The sequence below is a fragment of the Tauraco erythrolophus genome, chromosome 4 (assembly GCF_009769465.1).
Source record: "Tauraco erythrolophus isolate bTauEry1 chromosome 4, bTauEry1.pri, whole genome shotgun sequence".
NCBI lineage: Eukaryota > Metazoa > Chordata > Aves > Musophagiformes > Musophagidae > Tauraco > Tauraco erythrolophus.
The window spans coordinates 5,073,941-5,097,122 of record NC_141468.1 but is presented as its reverse complement, the minus strand read 5'-3'; the positions used below and the strand labels follow the sequence as shown (position 1 = coordinate 5,097,122).

The following is a 23,182-nucleotide window of genomic DNA, read 5'->3' as shown; positions in this document are numbered from 1 at the left end:
ATATTAAACATATTCTTAAGATTAGGTGATATTGGAAAGAAGAAATTATCTTGGGCTGATGGAAATCAGTAAAAGTTACAGGAGTGGAAGGTGCTCAACCCACTTGAAAACTCTCTCTCCTCTTCTCTCTCAAGCATAAGACTCAAAACGAAAGGTGACATTTCAACATTTAGGCCATAATTTGAAAACAATTTTCTTACTTCAAACAAATTGGAGCAACAAGGGGGCGGTCTTGCTAAAAGAGGATTCAGCAGCTCTTCTGAGCATCTGAGATACCTGGGGAACTTGTTTATTTGAAGGCAGTCTGCTCCTCACTGCTGCCCACCTGGTAATTTACAGACTTGTACAAGCTTTGAAACAGCAGACTCTCAGAAACTACATTTTGAAGTTTATATGAAAGGTACATGGTTGCTGGCCCTACTAGGGGAAATCTACAGAAGGAAATTTGTGCACATTTGTTGTGCGTGTGCTGTTGCTGAGTCTGAGCCCCAGCTTTTTGAAAGGAAAAGTGAATCGAGGAAAACCAGCGAGACCACCTCGCATTTCAAATTTACAAAATTCCATTGTTTTGTCTTCCAAAGAGTTGGGACAATCCCTGAAGCTCTTGGAGGATGTCTTCCTTGGAGCTGTTATTTTTAGAGAATACTAAACCTGTAATCACACATCTCCTCAAAGCTGCTAAACAACGCTCAGCATATATACACGAATCCAAGTGCATTTTGCAAGCAATTATGACATCTCAACTCATCTAAACAGCTTACCTTTTCATGTTTGTGTTTCTCTTTTTCTTTCTCTTTCTTTTCTCTTTCTTTCCTCTCTTTTTCCTTCTCTTTCTTTTCCTTTTCTTTGTCCTTCTCCCTTTCTTTCTTTTTCTTCTTCTCTTTTTTGTCTTTCTTCTTCTCTTTTGGTTTCTCTTTGTCTTCAAACAGTTTTTCAGGAAGCATTGGAGACAAGGAAGGTAACATGCTGGGGAGCCTCATGGCAGTTGGTGTGCTGAACAAGGGCAAAGACATTTCTTTGGGAGGTAACACAAGAGGTGCTGATGGAGCCTTTATCTTATCTTCCTTACCCTTATCTTTAAGTTTCTCTTTGTCTTTCTTATCCTTGTCTTTTTTGCCTTTCTCTTTCTCTTTCTTTTTATCTTTATGTTTTTCTCTCTCTTTTTTGGTATTGCCATCTTTCAACTTTACTTTTGTGTCAGCATCCTCAAAGTCCTTTAGTTTGAATTTATAGGGATCGAGATCATCATCTTTGAGTAGTTCCTTCCACTGAAATTTCGCTTCCTTGTTTCCTTCCTTGTCTTTATCCTTCTCCTTGCTCTTTTCCTTCTCCTTATTTTTCTCCTTGTTTTTCTCTTTGTCTTTTTCCTTTTGTTTTTCTTTCTTCTTCATTTTTGTCTTCAGCTCCTTTTTCAATTTCTTTTTCACTTCTACTGATGAAGCCAACTTGGTTTTCTCCTCATAAACTTTGAGAAGAGGTTCTGGAGTTGGCGGTGAAGCAGAAGGTGAGGAGAAATAAGTGAAGTTGGTAGGTGGATTAGAAGGTGTCCCCATGTTTGCCTTTCGAATGACTTCATCAATTGAGTCATCCATTGTCCATGAAATGTCTGAACTTGAAGTCCCACCTGAGGGAGGTATTGGAGTTGCTCCTGCCTTATTTGCATTATTGGCAGAAACAGAAGGTTTAGGAGTTGTAGTCTCTGAAACAGAAAGTCTTTTAGGACTGGTAAAAACTTCCCCTTCTGATTCAGAACCAGAGGAAAACTCAAAGGGATCCGGTTCTCGTTCTGCACATGCACGAGCAATCACAGCATCGATTGAATCATCAATGGTCTTGTCCATTACCGGTACTTTCTTAGTCTGGTTTTCAATATTTGGCTTGGTGGCAGGCTCAGGTGGCGTCTGTCCTTGTTTTACTTGAACGTTTTCCTTTCCTATCTTGTCACTTAATGCAGCCACAGGGGTTCTACTTGGTGTTTCAGGCTTGACAGGTGGTTGGGGAACATGAGCAGGAACCTTTGGACTTTTAGGACTTTTTGGGCTCTTGGCGCGACCTGGTGACTTTTTCTCTTTGGATCCAGTTTTTGGTGAACGTATGGGACTTCCAGTTACCACTGGAGAGGGCGTTGTTTTAGGTGATTTTGTCTTCTGTCCTGGAGAACTTGATTTGGACTTCGTTTTGGGTACAAACGGTTTTGTCTCTACAGTTTTGGGAGTTGGCACTTGCGATTTTGCAATGGGAGCCAACATTGGTGGTTCTGGTGAAGGAGGGGCTAAGTCTGTACTGTCCTGAACATGAACTGGAGAAAGCATTGGTGGTACTTTTTGAGTATTTATTGAGCTAAGAGGCTCACGCGGTTCCAAAGCTCCGTCCAAGGTGTCCCCTTTGGAAACAGATAGTTTTGGCCGTTTCACAGGTGGAAATTCCTCAGCATCAGGACTTTCTAACGGTCTCTTGCTCAAGTAGTTCTCATCATTAATTGCCTCATCCTCTTCCATATCTCCTTCTTCTTCCAGTGGCACCTGCATGGCCTCCGCAGAAGTACCTCCATCGGTAGGCACCTGTTCCTCTTCCTCTTCTGTAACAAAGAACATTTTAAAAAGGCATTAAGGTAATTAGAATACATTTTACAGAAACAGACAAGCATCAGAGCACATGTTCACACGCAGCCCATAAGAGATAACCGGCCACCTAGCACCTTCTTACTGGTCTACTTGGAAGAAAAGCGTAGCACCTCCTCTGCCTTGCATCAGTCACCGTCACAACTGGCAGGTACCCTCATCGCAGTGTAACATCAAACCCATGAGCAAAGGATATGAGAGTAGAGCTCTCCAATGGTGCTAGACCTTGTGGAGCAGGTCCATAATCAACCTAAAAACGTCCTGATTATTTCTTACTGCAATTGTTGGGATTACAATAACACAAACCTGCTTCATTCATTCTAAACGAAGAGAGATGTTGAAGCATTTTTTTTTCTGTAACAAAGTGGACTGCAAAGCATACATTCGATTAAAATTCACTGGAATTAGCTGTTTTGCTTATATATCACACAATTTTGACTACAGATTAGCTACGAGGAAAACATCTTCCTAAACCTGGTTTGTTTTTCCTGAAGCAGCACAGCCTGAAGGTTAAAGCAGAGGACTAAGCTGCATACAACCTGCCAGGTTCTGTCTCTGATACCATCTTAAGAACTTGCTGCAAATGGACGTTACCTGTTATGATTATACGGGAACACCCCAGCATCGTGTGTGTGCGTGCTGGTCTGGATCAGCAGCACACCTTTGAAATGCATCTCCCCATCATCCCTGCTTACTGTTGTTTTGTTTGCATCACGGAGCAATCCTGCAGTCCATATGCTGGTTTCCTGCTATAGTGAAACCACAACAAAAGCTACGTTGCCAGAGGAATACACCTAACGTGCTCCAGTCGCAAGCGAGCATTTAGGCTACGAGATCAAATCCACCAGTTTTTGAAAATAAGATAAACCTGAAAGACACACAGTGTGGACATCAAGCACCAACGGTTTCAAGTCAGCGTGGACACCACCTGTGTGATTGCTCAGGGTTTTTTTGTTTAATAGCAATTTTTTTTTTCCTACATATAACACCATCTTCAGTCCCACACATGTGACATCGTGGTGCAGAGAAAGGAGAAAATTCACTGAAGATCTCTCAGCAAATCCATAGTGGGTTTAAGAAGAGAACCTCTGATCTCCCCAACCACAGCCAAGCACTTTATCCTCTTGGATACACTTCCTCACTTTCAAAACAGAATTATCCAAGCAGGAAAAAGGATTCTTAGTCCGGAATACGAGCGAGCACATCGGCGTTAACCTGACACATCTATATTTGCTCTAATTACGTCATTACACCTATGCCAGTTAACATTCCTGTGCAGACAACCTCACTTCCCTTTTCCCCATGTCTCTGTTTACCCACCTGCAAAAACGCGTGGCATTTTGTCTAGCAGTGTTTCTGCAGAAAGATATCAAGTGCCTTAAGATTCTCTCATGAAACACGTAGTAAAATCCATTTATTATGACAGCAGATAAACCCCAACTTCTTAATGAGCAAGTGGTTTTAAGGAAGCAAACACCAAGAAACTTAGAACGTTCCACTAACACCATTTAAAGCTTTGTAAGACAGCATCTTTCTGAAATATCTCTTTTCGAGGTGTTTATTTTCAGGTTTTCTGAGCTGGTGTTTCTCTACTGTAACGTGTCAATGCTCTGATTTAGGAGAGTTGAGTCAAGAGCCCTGGGCTGCAGCACAAATCTTGCCAGCATCACAAATTAAGTAAAATGAGCTAGCAACTCTGGCTTTTGCCAGGGCCCAGAGGATTTACAGCAGCCAGCCCAGAGAGGAGACTTTGCCTGAGGATAAAGTCTTAGCCTTCCGTGAAAAACAGAAATGTTAGGGAGTTAGGTTTTGCCTGGCTGGGCACTGACATTAAATTTTTTAAACTGCAAAGTTAAGAGTACAACTGAGAAATCACTGCAGACCGAGCCTGCACCTGCTATGGGGGGAAAAAAAAAAATCTGCTTCTAGATCACAGGAGTAATTTCAATCTCTGTTTAAGCTGTGGCAGAAATCAGCTGCCTTCATCTGCTCAAAAGTGTTTTGGGGATGAAGAATTAGCATTCATCCGATGTCACACAGCACCGGTTGCTACTGAGCAATTCCCTCCCAACCCCATTCAACCCAGTTCGCCGCTGAGAGTTTGTTTTCATTTAAGAAGAGCGATAAAATTTAAAACAAACACTATACTCTAAAATTAGGATTTAGAGAAGTCTTCTGCCTCAGCTAGGAGATGAAAAGGGCAGCCAAATTCAATCATTAGGAAAGACAGGGTTTGATCATGCAGATAGCAACATAAAAAACATGGGGTTAAAAAGAGTTAATAAAGCAGAAGAGAAACTACTGCAATGAACAGTAAAAAAGTTACATTTACTAGAAAAATCAGAACATTTATTTGTTAAAGATTTCTGCCCAGTGTCCGCTTAAACAGCCACTCGGTTATATTGTGTCTCACGGAAGTGCACGGCAATATTTCATATTTTTGTAACTTTTTCTCATCCCAAGGTGCTTCTCATGTTTTACCTACTCAGGATTGCAGAAAATCAGCAGCTGCTGGATCAAAGGTGAAAAAACAGTTTCAGAGGAGGTTTGGAGAACAGGGACCGGAGTTTTGTACAATAAAAAAAAAAAGCAATGCTTATTTTTTTTTAAATAAGGCCAAGTAAAGTTTGCACCAGGCCCACGAAGTTTCTGTGATCTTGGGTGGAGATGCCAGCGAAGGGCAGGAAAGGTTAAAGTGCAGTTTGTAGAGGTGAGACTAGAAATTGGGGTGTCTTGGCTCCAGCTTTCATGCACATTCCTGCAAGCCACAAAGACAACTCAGTAAGGAAGCAGAAGCATTACCATCCCTCTTACATGGACTTGGATTCCCCAAAACATCTGGAAAAAATTGCCTGGGTCAGTCCTGAACAATCCAGGGACTAAGGAAGTTCACGAGCACTTAACTACTGACACACATTCACCACTTTTCAGACATGCTCAGATGACAATCTGGAATCCTATCGTGGTCAAATGAAACCCAAATTTCTCTTGGAACGGGGCCACGGTCTGATCCTCAGCGAGGACTGGTTTTCTGCCAGGCAGCGGCTTTCAAACCTAAGCCACCGCAGCTGTGACCGTGGCAGAAAACAATAAAGCACTTTTTTTGGGAGAGTTTTAATTAGAGAAAGTGAAATCTACGTCTCGCGTTCAAGAGCGACAGGCTCTTTTTCCTCCAGAAGGATTCACGCCGGAGCAGGAAGCAAACACAGGGAAACATCACCTTCCAAGCGTAATCTGCTTGGCTTGGCGATGAGCGTTTAAAACCACGCAGCCACTTTTTCACCTTTGTCCATCTCATCCACTCCCCGGCACTTCGCGTCGCGCCATCCTTTGCTCACAGGATTGCTTTTTAACTCTCTTTACTGCCATCTCCCCCTATCTCTGGCCACCTTATTAATGATCCGACTCTTGAGTTAGCATCTATAGGTCAAACGGATATCACCCCAGCCATCTGCCCTAATAACTCTCTCCTGTAATGAAAGGAGACTGGAGCTGTTTGGGAGGTTTCTCAAGATAACAGATACATTTTTTTTTTTTTGGGGAGGGGGGCTGTTGTTAGAGAAGTCAGCGCTGGATCAATATTAATACTCGCATTACTGAAGGTACACAGGGCAATTTATTACGTCGGCCGGCCCCACGCGCCCAGCCCGCGTTCAGACGATGCACGGGGTACAGGAGGGCTGAGCTCAGCCGTCGCCGCTCCGAAGGTGAATTTCTCCAACGCTGGAATAAGACAGGCCGATGGCTGTTAGCACACTGCTTCCGAGAAAACCGTTTGTTAAGACAGCGTTTCTTACTGGAGCGTGTTAGGACGCGCAGCGTGGTCTTGTGTCTGTGTAACGAGGTAAGTTCTTCACTCGCATGAAAGGATGATTTTGAAGTTAAAAGGAGGAAGGAATCCACTCCGCTCTTGACACGGCTGATCTCGGGCAGGTCACACCACGTACTGTTGTCGACGATAATTTCATCTCACCGAGGAGCTGTAAAAGCTGAACTTGATAAACACACAGCGCTCCTTGGGATCTCGGGACAAAAAGCATTAGAATCCCCAACAAAAGCCGCAGGGATCTGTCACCACTTCGAACGCTGGAAAATTGCTGAAGTTGAATAGTTCAGGCAAGAAACCAAAACTCCTGCACCTTTTTAATGAAAAAACACTAAAGAAGCGCTAAATTTCTTTCTTCGTACATCATGTGAAGCCCAGCACAGGCTCCAAACCCAAAGGCTTATTGAATATACCTTCTTCATTTGGCCACAGCTCGCTTTCAGGACAGCAATACTCAACACTTCAGTAATGAACTTGCAAGTTCACGACATTTGAGGGACTATTTGTCCCTAAAACTGACACAGGGGTACAAAGGAACAGAAATTCTGCCTTTATTGCAGAAAAAGAAGTGCAATCACCCGTACCACGCCATCACGCTCCCCTGGCTGCCTCATTAGAGGAGGCTGCACGCATTGCTCTTTCAACAACAGGTCAGATGAAAGTGAAGGCAGGAGAAAAGAGATGCAAAAGTCTTCTGATTGATGAGAAACACACCTATGTATAGACATTCTTCAAGCCAGAAAACCTATGACACAGACACACATATATAAAATATATATATATGTATATAAAAAATTTAAATTGTCATCATCTTGCTCATTACCAGACTTTTTACTTGGTAGCTTCACACTTACAATTAGACTACGTCCTAAGGAACAAGGCACAGATCGGGACAGACAATATCTCTGCTCAGCTCTTGACTCTGCCAAAAACCGTCTGTTGGCTGGTATTTAATTTAAGCAAAGTTGTGGTCTCTCTTCTGGAAGCTGGATTAATATTTCCCTCTGTCACAGGGTGGTGGTATCTGGCTAAGACCTGCAGATCTAAGAATAAACCAGTATTTCTTAGGTACAAGACGAAGCAGAGTCAGACATGTTGGCCAAAAGATGGACACCACTTGCTGAAGAAAGCATCACGTGGTGTTAGTAACAGCTGCCTCCTACCTCGTGCAAAGGCTGACATATTCATTGCACAAAGCTCTGGCAGGTAACAGTTCCTGTGGAAACCAACTCTTGTTATTACAATAATGCAAGATTTTGGCATTCAGTATTTGATACTAACTTTAGCTGGCAGATAAACAGTATCAGCTCTCAGAGCAAACCCACTAAGCACACGGTTCGGAATGAGCAGATGTTTCCATGCAGCTCATACACGCCTATTTTTTTTTTAAATTTCTCCCATAACCCTTTTCTTTTTAAACAGAATCTGAACGTTTTATATTCTAACAGAATACAAAATGGCCAAATACAGATCTACCAGCAGATCACACATTTCTTTCACGCACAGTTCTGCTCACATCAGGCCTCTGGACTCCTTTGCACTGCATGGTACCAAGTACCTAAATACAGAAGTTGAAAGTGTCAGGGTTTTTACGGAAACTCAGGACTCATGAAAGGAAATAATTTGGCAGTGCCTCCACAGAAATCTGCAATCCATCTTTCTTTCCAAGCATATGCTCCTTAGGACCGCATGGATATCGAGCTGAAGGTTTTCTACACAAGCCAGCTCGCCCTCTCAAATGCAAGAAAGGAAACGATCGTTCCCACCCAACATACGAAACTTTTTAGTGAAAAAAAAAATACCAAAAAACTTCCTGCAAACTTGCAGAATATTTTTCCTATTGTCTAGATAAAGCATGAGATTAAGCCAAAAATATCTTTTGGGAAATTTTAAGTCACTAAGTCAAGAGTTCAACATCCCTATCATATCATATAGTAGGGGCTTTTGACTTCTGTTCAAAGTGAAAAGATTTTTTTCTTATGCCATGATAGGTTTTACCTCTTTAACTTGTAACAACAATGGCTTTTTTCCAAAACAAACAGAAAGTGTGCATGTAGTCCATAAAGGAAATTAATGGAAGAGCAACAAAATTCAATCCTGATATCCTACAGGCCAATATCCTGATACTCTAATGCAAAATGAACACACTAAGATACCTGCAACACATTTTGAGCTTAAAATGCCAGATTTTATATAGATATATGTGTATACATATAATGTCATACATATATCATCATATATATAATTTCCATGTCATATGAATTCAAGTGATCACTGATATGACTTGTTTACCAAACAGGCGATATACCAACAGATTTCTCTTTTACTGTATAAAGGAGATCAAGCAACGTAGTACAGAACCCTGACCACTTTCTATGGGAAGAGACCATCAAGGAGCTCATCTTCCATGTGTCTCAAATTTTTCCACTGACATTGCCAGAGTAGTTCACTCCAGTGCCTTCTCGGTATGTTCTAAAATGCAAAAACCACAAATACATTTAAAAAAACCCCAAGCTTTCAAGTGTGGCTGGTGATTTTGCATCTCTCTCACAACCTCTCTCTGAAGTTAACATCAAGACTCATCAGTCACATTGGAAAATTTTGGCCCAAATGGCTGGGTGGTGCCTTCAACCATTGGAATTAGCCAGGATTGAACTTGGAGGTGTTCAACAGGACTGAAAGATTTGGTATATAAATTTATCAATCACTCGAAAAGTAGCTATTAATCTGTTTAAGAAGCTACAAGTGGTTGACAAAATCCCCCTCCATCCCTATTGATGAAATACGTCCATCCATCTTCAAATACTGACAATAGCAACGATCTGGTTCAGGACTCACGAATTTCCAGATCAATTCCGTTATCTCTCCACCCTGTTGAACAACTGCTTCACACTCTTGATTAGGCATTTCTTGGTATGAAATCAACGGAAATAAACTTTTGAAAACCAGCATGAGAATAAGATATCGATAGTTTGCCAGAAACAAACCACAACTACTAAAGCTCTAGTTCTACATGACAGTGTTGCTTTAAAAAGAAACAGACCCATCCTATCTTTTGTCCTGGTTCAAGCATCTGTACAGGAGAACGGGGAACTAATCAAGGCTTAACTAACAAAGAATATCTGTTAGTTTGAACTCAAATGATCAATCTGGTCTGTCGTGATACTACTCAAGCTTTTGGGCTAGCAAAAGCCAGACGAAAGTCCTGCACCTCCTTTCTTTTATCCTCACCTCGCCTCTTCTCCATAGTGAAGTGACTGAATGGGCTAACTCAGATGGAAATATATCCAGGGGTGGAAGGAAAAAAAAGAGAAAAGGAAGGAAAAAAAAAGAAGTATTTAGCTGTCCAGTTGGCTAAGTAAAAAGGCCACCTCAGGATCAGCCAAGCCTAAAGGTACGGGAAAGAAGAGGAGAGTGGTGTGGAGCATCACTCCTTGGACATCAGATCTTGGCTTCAGCTGTAATGCACAACTTTGGCTTCCAGTGCTGCTTTAGGATACCGGATGCAATGAGAATAACATTTTTAAACACGTACTAGTGGCGGTCCTCATTATGATACTTTTTAGAATATGCAATGTTTATGAAGCCAAACTACCCAGGATTCTCAAAATGACACACCCAGCTTCCTGCTGAAGACAGAAAAACAGCGTTGGCAGATTGTTATCAGCTACACTCACGATCTCTCTCTGACCTGACAAAATGTCAGTCCGGCATTTGCGCTGCACACAGCAAGCAAAAAAAAAGTCTAAATACAAAGTGGGGACATGGAGCTACTGGAGCGGGTCCAGAGGAGGGCCACGAAGATGATCCAAGGGCTGGAGCACCTCTGCTATGAAGACAGGCTGAGAGAGTTGGGGCTGTTCAGCCTGGAGAAGAGAAGGCTCCGGGGTGATCTTATTGCAGCCTTCCAGTACCTAAAGGGGGCCTACAGGAAAGCTGGAGAGGGAATTTTGACAAGGGCATGTAGTGATAGGACAAGGGGCAATGGATTTAAACCGAAAGAGGGGAGATTTAGATCAGATATGAGGAAGAAATTTTTCACTGTGAGGGTGGTGAGGCACTGGAACAGGTGGCCCAGAGAAGTTGTGGATGCCCCATCCCTGGAAGTGTTCAAGGCCAGGTTGGATGAGGCTTTGGGCAACCTGGTGTAGTGGAGGGTGTCCCTGCCCATGGCAGGGGGGTTGGAACTAGATGATCTTTGAGGTCCCTTCCAACCCAAACCACTCTGTGATTCTATGATTCTATGATTTTCACTTTGACTTTCTAATAGTTTTTTAACCGTTTTTGTAGATCACACACGCATACACAAATAAATGCATGTGCAGGGCGATGCTACGCTAACGTGTCTGAAGCTGTTACACAGGTTTTGGACGGAGAATAAAAAACAACCACAGAAGCATCTTTGGGAAGTGACGGAGTGAGAAGATGTGTAAGAACCAGGCAGCTCCCTATCAGCAGAGCAGCCCTGGTTAGGTCACTTTGGTGGTGTTCTGAATTACCTGTGATTGAGTCTCTGCCCCGAGATCTGCAGCACAGAACATGATGTGAAAACCACAGTCGTTTGATCAAAACGTACAGCCGCAGACAGAGAACCTCCGTGACAAAATCTAGACAAATCTGCCTGCTTTTTATTATACTTTTTACTCCCTCTGGGGTGTACGATCCTTAACAGAATCGGGAACTCGCCCAAAAGTACATGTGCAGGCATAGAGGTTTTCTCTTTAAAGGAACATTTTGACTTCTAAAAAATGAAATTATTAGTGAAGACAAGGTAATTAGGCAATGACAATTCATAGAGTACAACCAATCAATAACAGAGTACATTAGCAAGACTGACAGAGGTGTGAAGCCGATACGTTATAAATGGCTCTATACTGACCTGTAAAAATGCAGCGTTTCCCTAACATTCGGCACAATAAAAAACTAAAATGCTATATAAGCAAGCCAACCTGAAATGACACCTAGTATTATAAATGGCCTAATCTATATGTTAATACTGTTGTATCACATAACTGCAGCAAGACTAAGATAACAATATGACTTTGGGGTTTCTATGGCTACATCCTGGGCTAACGTGCCTGAAAGGGCTTGCTGCTGACACCACACAAGCTTTCTGAGTGCTTCTCTTTGGTTATTTATGATATGATTTATGATAACGACAACATCTCCTATTTTCTCCCCTCGTCAGATACAATAAATTGCCATCGTTAATCACCGTTCTTGCTTCAGCTATGATTACAATAGTATAATAGGGCCCAGCTATGGTAATACTGTGTATTAAGGTGTTTTTTCCCCCCCCTTTAAAGAAATATGCACAAGTAGATCTTTGCAGCCGATGTCAATGCCTGTAGTATTTTAATAATCCTCCTGGGAGTATTTCTGGATGAGAATTTCTGCTACAACTAAGATTCGGCACCGCTCCTCTTGCAAAGATCAAATTTGTGATCTAAAGACTCAAAATCCACGTTGTATTATCTCTCCCTAACGATTCTCAAATGTAATACGAGGGCTTTATATGTATTTTTCTTGACAAAAGGAAAGCAGACGGTCAGTCTTTTCACTTTGCACCTCCCTATCTAATCTTCCTGGCTGAGCTTTCCAAATCAGCTTTTCCAGTATCACCAATCTTACCAAAAACAAAACCACTGAAACTATATAAACATTTGGAAGGATTTTACAGTGCTTTTCCTTTTAGATATTATGGTGTTGTATAAGAAAATATACTGTTCCACCTTCAATAAAATCCTGTGCTAAAAAAACCCAGACTTAGAAATATTTTAAGAAGCAACTATTTATACCTCCTACTGGAAGAATAAACTAGGTATTTTTTACATTGGGCTATCTGTACTTCTGCCATACTAATAATTTGAACCTGGCATTGCAGAATTTCTTTGAGTCCTTCACAGATTTGCAACCTACACACGAACTCAGGTACTTGGATTCGGAAGTGAGACAATACAGTGATTATTTAATATCTTATTTTGCAACTGAGCTAAAGAGCCCCAGAAAAGGTAAGGCATAGTCGTACCCATAGACATCACATATTTCTTCTACCCTGCTACCTCAGGCCTCACCTTTTTTTCCCTAAAGTTCAAAACTTAAATCTCAAAAGCTTTGCCTTCTGTGTGATGTGCCCATGAGAGCAGAATTGTGGTTTAGGGCACAGGTGCCAGAATTTAAGAGTTGCGTTTCTCATCCTCAGGAGTCTCAGAGACAGCAAGTAAGAGACAGACATATTGGCACAATAGGGTATTTTAGATTGTATTAATAAAAATATTTCTGTTTATATCGCTGCTATAAATAGCTGATGTGCTCTTCAGCCCAGTGATCACTGATGACCTGACTTGTTACTGGTTTTGTGGCAAAGGTAGAAGAGATGGGAGGGGAGATGGTGGCAATATCCATCAGCGCAGGGAAGGTGTTGGACGTGTAAGCAGTAGCACGGAATGGGAATATGGAGGCAGAGGTCTCCTACGGAATGATTAGCTTGTCTCAAAGCCCAGAGGATAAACACGGACACCGCTGCGCTAGGTGTGGCACAAAACCTGGGTGGAGAGAGAACATCTCTGCCAGATGAGGTCTGCAATCAGCTACAATTACCTGCATCTGCCTGAGACTTGCTTTACTCCCTCAGAGGTAAACCTGGGCTATTTTGGGTACTAATCTGTTATCCACTTGCTCACGTGATGGAGCTTCTGCAAAAATGCATTACCAGAAGGACGCCTTGGCTCAACACGACTTAAAGACCATCATCACTCTTGCTATGCAGGACAAAGATGCAACTTTGCCATCATAAAAAGGCTGCGAGTGTTTATATCACCTTCAAATAACTTCTGAGTTCAACAACTCATTTGGCCATTAATTGCCTTTCCTCTCCTCTTCCTATTGTGCATTACTTGGAATTGCAAGGGCACGTTTGAAACCAAATGATAAGCTGCTCAGGGCAAGAACCGTATCTGTATTTTTCAAAGTGCTTTGGTTACTTCTGGGCACTATAAAAAAGAAAACAAACAACCGAAGCACGTATTTAGAGACTCTTCCATCCATTTGATTGTCTTCATTGGATAACAACGGGAAATTTAAGTATTTTCTCAGCAATAAAAAAAATATTTTATAACAATGAGAACAACTGAAGGAGGGAGAAGTTTATTTTCAAGATATGAATTGAGATGTACAAAAATGCCAACCAGATCCAGCACTGTAGGATAAACGGCAAAAAGTCTGTCTACACTGTTAGGGAAACCCCTGATCTCCAGTATCGATCCATAGTGGCACTAATGAACGTAAGTCACTGAAAGTTAATAATAAAAAATAAAAAAATAAAAAAGCCTTGCCATTGTCCCCACCTGCAGTGCTGCGTTCAGCTTTGAGGTCCCCAACACAAGAAGGACATGGAGCTGCTGGAGCGAGTCCAGAGGAGGCCACGAAGATGATCTGAGGGCTGGAGCACCTCTGCTATGAAGACAGGCTGAGAGAGTTGGGGCTGTTCAGCCTGGAGAAGAGAAGGCTCCGGGGTGATCTTATTGCAGCCTTCCAGTACCTAAAGGGGGCCTACAGGAAAGCTGGAGAGGGACTTTTTACAAGGGCATGTAGTGACAGGACAAGGGGCAATGGATTTAAACTGAAAGAGGGGAGATTTAGATCAGATATGAGGAAGAAATTTTTCATTGTGAGGGTGGTGAGGCACTGGAACAGGTGGCCCAGAGAAGTTGTGGATGCCCCATCCCTGGAAGTGTTCAAGGCCAGGTTGGATGAGGCTTTGAGCAACCTGGTGTAGTGGAGGGTTTCCCTGCCCATGGCAGAGGGGTTGGAACTAGATGGTCTTTGAGGTCCCTTCCAACCCAAACCATTCTGTGATTCTATGATTCTATGACTGGAAACTCCCACTAATGCAAACAGAGTTAAGACATCTTCAAAGTAAAAAAAGGCATGTTTTCACCTTCTGTCTTAATATACGTATGCACACCATATCCCAAAGTGTCTACCAAATATTCCAGCTGTTGGGAATGGGTATATCAGCTCATTCCTTTAAGGATACTGCAGCAATCAGCAATGCCTTTGCCACCCAGAGCAACGTGTTGAATATTCAGTTAACAGTTGCTCACTCGGACATACAACTGCAGCTCCAGCCCACGACTTTGTCTGAACAGCATCCAAAGTCTTCACGAATATGTGCTGACAACGCACACCCCGGGACCTCCGTACTCTCAACTAGTGGTGGTGTATCCTGGTACGTACACAAAACCCCACATTTGCTGGGAAGAATCCTGAGGTACAATACGAATCCCATAACAAATACAATCTGCTTGATCTAGCAGAGAAGGAAATCACTGATGATAAGGTTTTAATAAAGCCTGACAAGCCTCAAAATTAAATTTGCTGGGAAGGTTTCACCCCCGAAACAGATACTTTCAAGCAGCCTTCACGAGAGGAGCCAAAAAGAGGGGAAAATGTTTACTTTGAGAGGGTTTTTTTTCTTCCAGCTACAAATCCAATTAGTGACTCTCTTTGTCTTCCAGCCTCTCCCGCTTTATTCTGCATGGGAGCACATGTGCGTCCCGGCTCTCCCTGTAACCCTGCCCTGCAAAAGGTGCCCACAGGCAGAGAGAAAACTAATCAGGGCAGCGTGATCACCTACACATCCAGACGGCAGCACTTCTCAGGCGGCACTCAGCAGCTATTTGAAACCGGATCGGGCAGCCCCACGCTACGGCGGGTTCAAAATGCTGCTGTCAGCACCGCTGGAAAAAAAAGTGGTACGGGAGCACGGGGTGACCGTGCCGAGTAATAATTCTGCAGGCGGCTTCCCACTCTAGCAAGGAGCCCAATTTGGGAGGCCGTAGGAAAATTTAAACCACATCCAATTTAAAACCTCTCCCTTTTTTTTTTTTTTTTTCCGGCGACCTTATAATTTTTCAGGGACAGCTGCTAAAATCTATTGCTTCTTTCCGTAGGAACTCATGGATCACAGCAACATCTTCAAATAAATCTCATTTCCAAGGGAGCTCAGAGGCTAAAACAGAGCAAAGGGGTCTGTTAGATGCTCTCAGTGTAAAAGAGCTTTTTTAGGGGACAACTGGAAAAACCTTGTGGTCTTTTGCAAAGCCACAGCCATGAAACAATCCTACGCTTCTGTAGTTCTTGCAAGCCTTTGTAGGACAACTAAGCTAAGCAAAAAGCAGTGCAAAAAAAACAGAGAAAAGGAATAGAAGAGAGATTCAGAGATGTCAGAGTCCTGCATGTACACTAGAAGAGCACGGCACGATGGTGAAATGATCTGTGAGACATTCCTCTTGGTATCGCTTGCAATGGATGCAGAATAACAGAGGATGTTTCTCTGGAAACATTAAGCAAGTTTTGAAATATTGTCACTGTTTAGAAACATTCCGACCTTTTTTTTTTCTCTGACAACGAGAGAATTGTCAGAGAATTGTCAGAGCAATTGCAGCTCTGACAACGACCTCGAAGCCAACGTTGTGCTCAACTCACTCTTGAGTATGCAGCAGCCTGCATTTCCATGCACGGTCTGCCCCAGTGCTCCCAACGACCTTGGCAAAATTCTTGAAACAAAACAAAAACAACAGCAAAAAACACACCAAAAAAACCCTTCAGGACCTCAGGCTCTAAAGCTATTTTAGAATGAGCTTTGAATAATTGTCCCACAATAGGAGTTTTCTTGATTAATTGCTTAAGATAAGGCCTCCTTTTCCTTGCTGGCCTCCAGTTCCTCCCTCTACTTCCCATAATCACTTTTGTCTCAGGCTCCTGTTCACTGGGAACTGCTAAGAGAAAAATCAGAGATACACCAACTCCATTACCTGGGGATTAGCCACGAGATAACCCTATGTATTCCATTACTGACCGTTATTTGAGTAATTATTCAATCAAGTTTAGACCATGTGAAAGATGCACTAATTGTTTTGCAGAGCCTGCCCACGCTGTATATCTCTGGGATGCAACTTGTGTCCTTTAACAAAACAAAAATGATGTGCTGATTGCAAAGGAAAATGAGAAGTGGTTTTGTATCGAACGCTGCTTTTTTTTTTTTAAAAAAAAACCAACCCAAACCTAATTAGGCTTAACTAGAAGTTAAGGATCTATTTTGATCAAGTTTCTGCACAAGCTGGATTGTACACATACTTGATTACAGAAATTTTGCAGGATATTGCTTTTCCATCTGAATTATTTAAAAAATGGTACTTGGCTGTTCGCTTTCTAGCAGTTTACGAGATAAGCATCCTGAATATAGGGAAAGCAGGGATAGTGGAGAAACAAACAAAGAGCCAGTAGCCAGCAGGCTTAATTTAAACAAGAAACTTGTGCACACACATCAGTACTAGACTCAGAGGGCTTGATACTCTGATTTAAACTGAATTAATGTCTTTTAGCTAAGTAATATTTTTCTTGGACACACGGGAGAAATGAAAAAACCTTACGAAAACAAATTTAGCGAAGGAATTGGCTTCAGCAGGCAGTTTTACGTAACATTAACTTTCCACTCAGACATTAAAAAAAATAATAAATCCTTCATTTTAGAGTTGTTGGATTCCCATGTAATCTTCCTGTTTCATGGACCTGAGACTGGTACACTACCGGGGACACCAGCCGATGCTCTACAAAGACCCCCGAAGAAGCCAGAAACTAAAGGCAACTTCTTCATCATGAGACATGAAACTTCCTCTAGCTATTAAATGCAGCAAAAGCCTTTACAGCTGATTTAAAATTCATCTGTAACTATTTATTTGATGTCCTTCTTCTTGCCACACTTGCTAAACCCATGTTCTTAAAACCGCCACCGTCAAACAAAACCTACAGTCTTTATTTCTAAAAGCCCATCAACCTTCCAGCCCCAGGAGATCTCATGCAATACCTCACATAAGCTATTTTCTAGACATAGTTTCCTTGTAATCAGAAGTGCCATTCTGGTAGACAGCTACAACCAGCCCTTGCTAGCATCCGGAGGGGTGGTGTGGCAATTTTTAACCTAGGTTGCTTGACTGTCTTCCAGCTCCTGGCCAATGTAGACAAAGCTTCTGCATGGCTTCCATAAACTCAAACCTTTACCACCTCTGTCTTCACGTGTTTTAGGGGGTGGAGGGGAGATTTATCTATGGGAGTGAGCACGAACTGTTGGTATTCTCGGGATTCAGGCAGAATGGAGTGTGCTCAGCCGTGGCAAGGGAGCTCCTTCCAAGCTAGGATTAAAGCCAGTGGTAGGGAAGCTTGGGTTTTAATGGATAAATTGTTGCAGAGTACGCTCAGCCAAACACCTTTGCTGATGAACGGGACTTGAAATTCGGTGGGGAGGGGATTATCCTCCTGCCGTGGCATGTAATTTTTAAGAACACCCCCCTATTAATCTAGTTACGTGCCAAACAGTAAGCAGCAGTTTGACCCAAATCCTATTAGCAACAACAATCTATCGTTACCTCCTCTCCCCAAAACTAAATATGCTCTGGGATGCGTTACAGAGAAATAAATTGAAATGTGGCAGGCTTTCTGCATTAATTTCTCCCACCTCCCAGTTCAAATTGTAAATTCACGGGGCAGGGACCTGAACTATGTTTGTAAAGACCTGCCTTCACCCACACTGCTCCATGGATAAATCATGAACACAAACAACACTGAAGATTTTCTTTCCCATTTCCTTGTTTCTTCTTTTTGTTCTGATTCTGTTTTCTGTCATGCTTGTATTCTCCTCCTTTTGTTTGGTCTTCATGGCCTATCCCTTCCAAACCCCAGAAAATATTACAGTTTGCCCACCTTTTTCTTGTCCCTCATTCTAAGCTTTCTCTTTTGCTGACGTTTAGCAGAAACAGGAAAACTGGAAGAGGCAAGAACACGTTTGCTTTTCGTGTCACTCGGGATACTTTCATGAAGGAGAGTGGTGGCCAAAGGCAAGACTGAAGCAAAGGGTGAAGGACAAATCATCCAGAAAGCCCATGGAACACTGGATGGTAAGAAGTGCTGCGGGAGAGGAGATGAAGAGGAGTTTACACCAAATAAGTATTTCAGGGGTAAAATGAGGAAGATGGGACAAATAATGATGCGGACAGATGGTCAAAGCGACTGTGGAAGAAGACAGAATGTGAATGTGGAGCAATCGCTTGCTAGTTTGGGTTCTCCATTATGTGATGCTAAATCCTGCAAGCTTTGGTACTCAAACGCTCCTTTAGGGAGAGTCTCTTCACTCCTGAGTTGTTCTATCTCACACCTGTCATGGCAGACACTGTGGCTTCATTTCTTATGCATGTCCAGAAAAATAAAAATTGCCTGAGGATACTCTTAGATAAGAAGCTGTTCAGATGTGACGTATCTCAGCAGTTATTAAAAAGTAATTACACTTCATGTTCTCATGAAGCATTCATTACTTTATGAAGGGATTTAGAATCATAGAATCATAGAATCATAGAATGGTTAGGGCTGGAAGGGACCTTCAAAGGTCATCTAGTCCAACCCCCCTGCAAGGAACAGGGATATCTCCAACTAGATCAGGTTGCTCAGGGCCTTGTCCAACCTGGCCTTGAACGTCTCCAGGGATGGAGCATCCACCACCTCTCTGGGCAACCTGTTCCAGTGTTCTACCACTCTCATAGTAAAAAATTTTTTCCTAATATCCAACCTGAACCTACCTCCCTCTATTTTAAAACCATTACCCCTTGTCCTATCATAACTGGCCCTCCTGAACAGCCTCTCCCCATCTTTCCTGTAGGCCCCCTTGAGGTACTGGAAGACCGCTATAAGGTCACCCCGGAGCCTCCTCTTCTCCAGGCTGAACAGCCCCAACTCTTTCAGCCTGTCCTCATAGGAAAGGTGCTCCAGCCCTCTTATCATCTTCGTGGCCCTCCTCTGGACCCTCTCCAACTGGTCCATGTCCTTCTTATGTTGGGGGCTCCAGAACTGGACGCAGTACTCCAAGTGAGGTCTCACAAGGGCAGAGTAGAGGGGGAGAATCACCTCCCTCGACCTGCTGGCCACACTCCTCTTGATGCAGCCCAGGACGCGGTTGGCCTTCTGGGCCGCAAGAGCACATTGCCGGCTCATATTGAGCTTCTCGTCCACCAGTACTCCCAAGTCCTTCTCCTCAGGGCTGCTCTCGATCCAATCACCACCCAGTCTGTATTTATGCCTGGGATTGCCACGACCCAGATGTAGGACCTTGCATTTGGCCTGGTTAAACTTCATGAGGTTGGTACGGGCCCACCTCTCCAGCCTGTCGAGGTCCCTCTGGATGGCATCCCTCCCTTCCAGCATGTCGACGGCACCACACAGCTTGGTGTCATCGGCGAACTTGCTGAGGGTGCACTCCATGCCACTGTCCACGTCACCGACAAAGATGTTGAAGAGGGCCGGGCCCAACACGGACCCCTGAGGGACGCCACTTGTGACCGGTCTCCACTTGGACATTGAGCCGTTGACCACTACTCTCTGAGTGCGGCCATTGAGCCAATTCCTTATCCACCGAGTGGTCCATCCATCAAACCCATGACTCTCTAATTTAGAGAGAAGAATGTCGTGCGGGACAGTGTCAAAAGCTTTGCACAAGTCCAGGTAGATGACATCCATTGGTCGACCCTTGTCCACCGATGCTGTCACCCCATCGTAAAAGGCCACCAAGTTGGTCAGGCACGATCTGCCTTTGGTGAAGCCATGTTGGCTGTCACCCACCACCTCCTTGCAGTTAGATATCTAACTTTTAGATATATTACTTTTGCAGATCTGGCTTTATTATTCATATGTTACAGTAGCAAGCAGGAATAGCTGAAGAATTCCAGTTTGGTCACTAAGTTACAGATTGTCCTTCTTAAAATGGTGAAGTCAGTGCCACCATGCCAAACCACGAGAATATATCTGTCTAGCTCATTACAGCCAAGATGACTTTGCCTACAGTCACTGGGGTTTTTCTGGTTTCTAAAACCATGCTCAAGAGCATGCAGTTGCTTCCAAAGATCAGCACCTTGGGACACGGGGCACTGACACCATCTAACGTAGACTGCCTTAGAGCGTGGTTGCACCTTACCCTGGCTTCACGCACAGCCATGCTCTGCCATCCGTTGTCCCAGAGCATCCAGTGGCTGTGCAGCCACAGGGCAGCTCAGGTTAGCGAGCTGAAGGAAAGCCAAATTCTCCTCTCCCTCCTTCCTGAAAAAAAACCCCAACTTTTAGCCTAATCAACTTGTTTAACCAACTCAAAGGAAAGGGGGAGAAACAACCAGCCCAAGATGAGAGCACACCTGCTCCTCTTGGCAGTATCCCACAGCTACAGCAGGCAAACCTTCCAGCCAGCACGGAGCAGCCTACGTCAGACCTGTGGTGTCAGTCCTCTGGCTTAAAAGAACGGCACACGATGAACACACAACGTTCTAGGTCACTATTGCGTGATTTCTGTCGCTAACTTTGATATTTGTATTTTAGTAGACCTATGAGCCCTTTCCTGTGAGATGAAACTTCCTTCATCTCCTCTTAAGGGTAGATATAGATGCTTGTGTACCCATTCAGCCTCTTGCTGCAGATGGAGAAAGTTCAGGAGAAGACTTATTCAGGTCTCTTCCTTTGCAGTAGGACAGAAGATTCTTTCTCCCTCTGAGACAGGAGATTTATTTATTGATCCTGAATGGTGTCTTCGACTCAGCAGAGATCACCTTTCAATTTACCTTCTGAATTTTGTTTTGTTTCCCTCTCTTTATACCGTACTATTCCCTAATAAAGTGGGAGAAGGAAAATCTTTTCCTTTCGCCCTCCCACCAAGAACTGTCACTGCTCCGAGCAGAAAGCCAGCCAGCAGAAGAACTTCAGATAAAGTCTAGAAATCTCTCTCAGAGATGAAATATCACTGAAATGTACAAAAAGGATCTGCCACCACTTCTTTTGCAGGGACCTAAAGAGCCTTTAACAACTAAGAATTTCAGATCCACAAATCTGAGTTTGTTTCAAGTGCTGGGTGAGACCCTGGCAGACACCAGATTCTTGTTTTATTTCCGAGCTTCTTCCCCCTCCTCCACCATTTCTGGGCTGGAGAAACAAACACAAAATGTTGGTGCACTCTGTGTACACCCAGGAACTCATTAAGTTCAATCAAAATGACCTCTAGAACTGTGGGATGAAGTAACAAGAAAAATAAAGTATTAGGAATTTTAATACAATAACTACTTGCTTCCTTTTGCCATAAATTCTTTATGGGTCTCTAAGACATATCTGCTACCATTGGATAAATACCTTGTGCTCTGGCTATTAAAAGGTTTCCTACAAAAATCTAAGATTTACTCAGCTATCTGCACAGAAAGCTGTTTAAAAAAAAATCTAGGTGCCTTACAGGTAGAAAGAAATCTAACCATAAAATTTGTGAGCAAGAACAAGGACACCTTCTCAATCCTCCAAGTAAGAAAGACGTGCACCTACGCCTTCTGCAAATTAGAAAAGAAAAATATAGTCAGTTATGGTTAAAAGTATAAGGAGCTGGGAGGAGAAAAGGTAACAATTTTATTCAGGACACTTGAGAAACTGTAAATACATTATTTCCATTTTCAATACGCTACACTACTCCAAGAGAATATTACCCTTGACATATACCAGACATGTTGAATGACAGAGTGGCAAAAAATATCATTTATCATAAGCCATATGCTTAATAAGCTCTATGACTGCTCAAGAATAGCACGTATTTAGAGACACAAGATACCCAATTCAGAATAAAAGCCTAAATTCATTCTTGCTCAGGAATAGTATTTGTGCCAAGCCACTGTTTTGGGAATTTTCTGTTACCAAACCCAGATACTTCAGGACAACCTGCTCATAGCACAGCCACATATTTTCACAGGCTCTTCATCCACAAACGACACAGAAGTTGCAGAGCCAAACAAAACCAGCGCTCTCATCTTACAGAGCGAAAACCAAACAGGGCTCAGAAAGGACAAACTACTTACGTATGGTCACTGTCTCACAAAATACTGGTGGCAGAGTTGAGTATTAGAAGTACAGGATGAGTTTGGAAATCTAACACTGATCCTACCAACTCACGTTTTGCTTAGGAGAAGGTGTAATCTGGCTAATCAGCTATTTTTTTATGCAGTCAGAAGGAGAAAAAGCCCATCTTTCACTCTGTGGATTAGGGAAGATGTCTTAAAAAAAAAAGGAAATGTTGGTGTTTGTTCATCTGCTGTATGATTCTGGAAATCCAGAGAGGGACTTTTTACAAGGGCCTGTAGTGATAGGACAAGGGGCAATGGCTTTAAACTGAAGGAGGACAGATTTAGATCGGATCTAAGGAAGAAATTTTTCACTCTGAGGGTGGTGAGGCACTGGTACAGGTTGCCCAGAGAAGTTGTGGCTGCCCCATCCCTGGAAGTGTTCAAGGCCAGGTTGGATGAGGCTTTGGGCAACCTGGTGTAGTGGAAGGTGTCCCTGTCCATGGCAGGGGGGTTGGAACTAGATGATCTTTGAGGTCCCTTCCAACCCAAACCATTCTATGATTCTATTATTCTGCATCTCTCCTTAGGAGAGGCAAGCTCCTCCTGCTACTGCAAGAACCCATCAGTAGTTTCTTCTGGCAGAAAGAGTAGTTTAGTTTAATTCCTTGAAATACATTTGCTACTTTGGTCACCAGGTTATGACCGATTTGGGAATGACCATCGCTTTGTGGCTGAGGCCCCATTCAAAAAAAGGTACAGTTTTTAATTTTAAAATAAATCACAGAAGGACTGCGAGATTGTAACATCCACTCTGTGTACCACATCCT

General features: G+C 43.0%; 1 protein-coding gene across 1 annotated transcript in view; it reads right to left on the bottom strand.

Moving 5' to 3' along the window:
• The window catches only part of TAF3 (TATA-box binding protein associated factor 3), a 128,092-nt gene that overhangs the window by 29,623 nt on the left and 75,287 nt on the right, over positions 1-23,182 (bottom strand). The window contains exon 3 of the mRNA XM_086610718.1: positions 762-2,578. Coding sequence (XP_086466844.1) covers positions 762-2,578 — 1,817 coding nt within the window. The remainder of the gene's footprint in view (positions 1-761; positions 2,579-23,182) is intronic.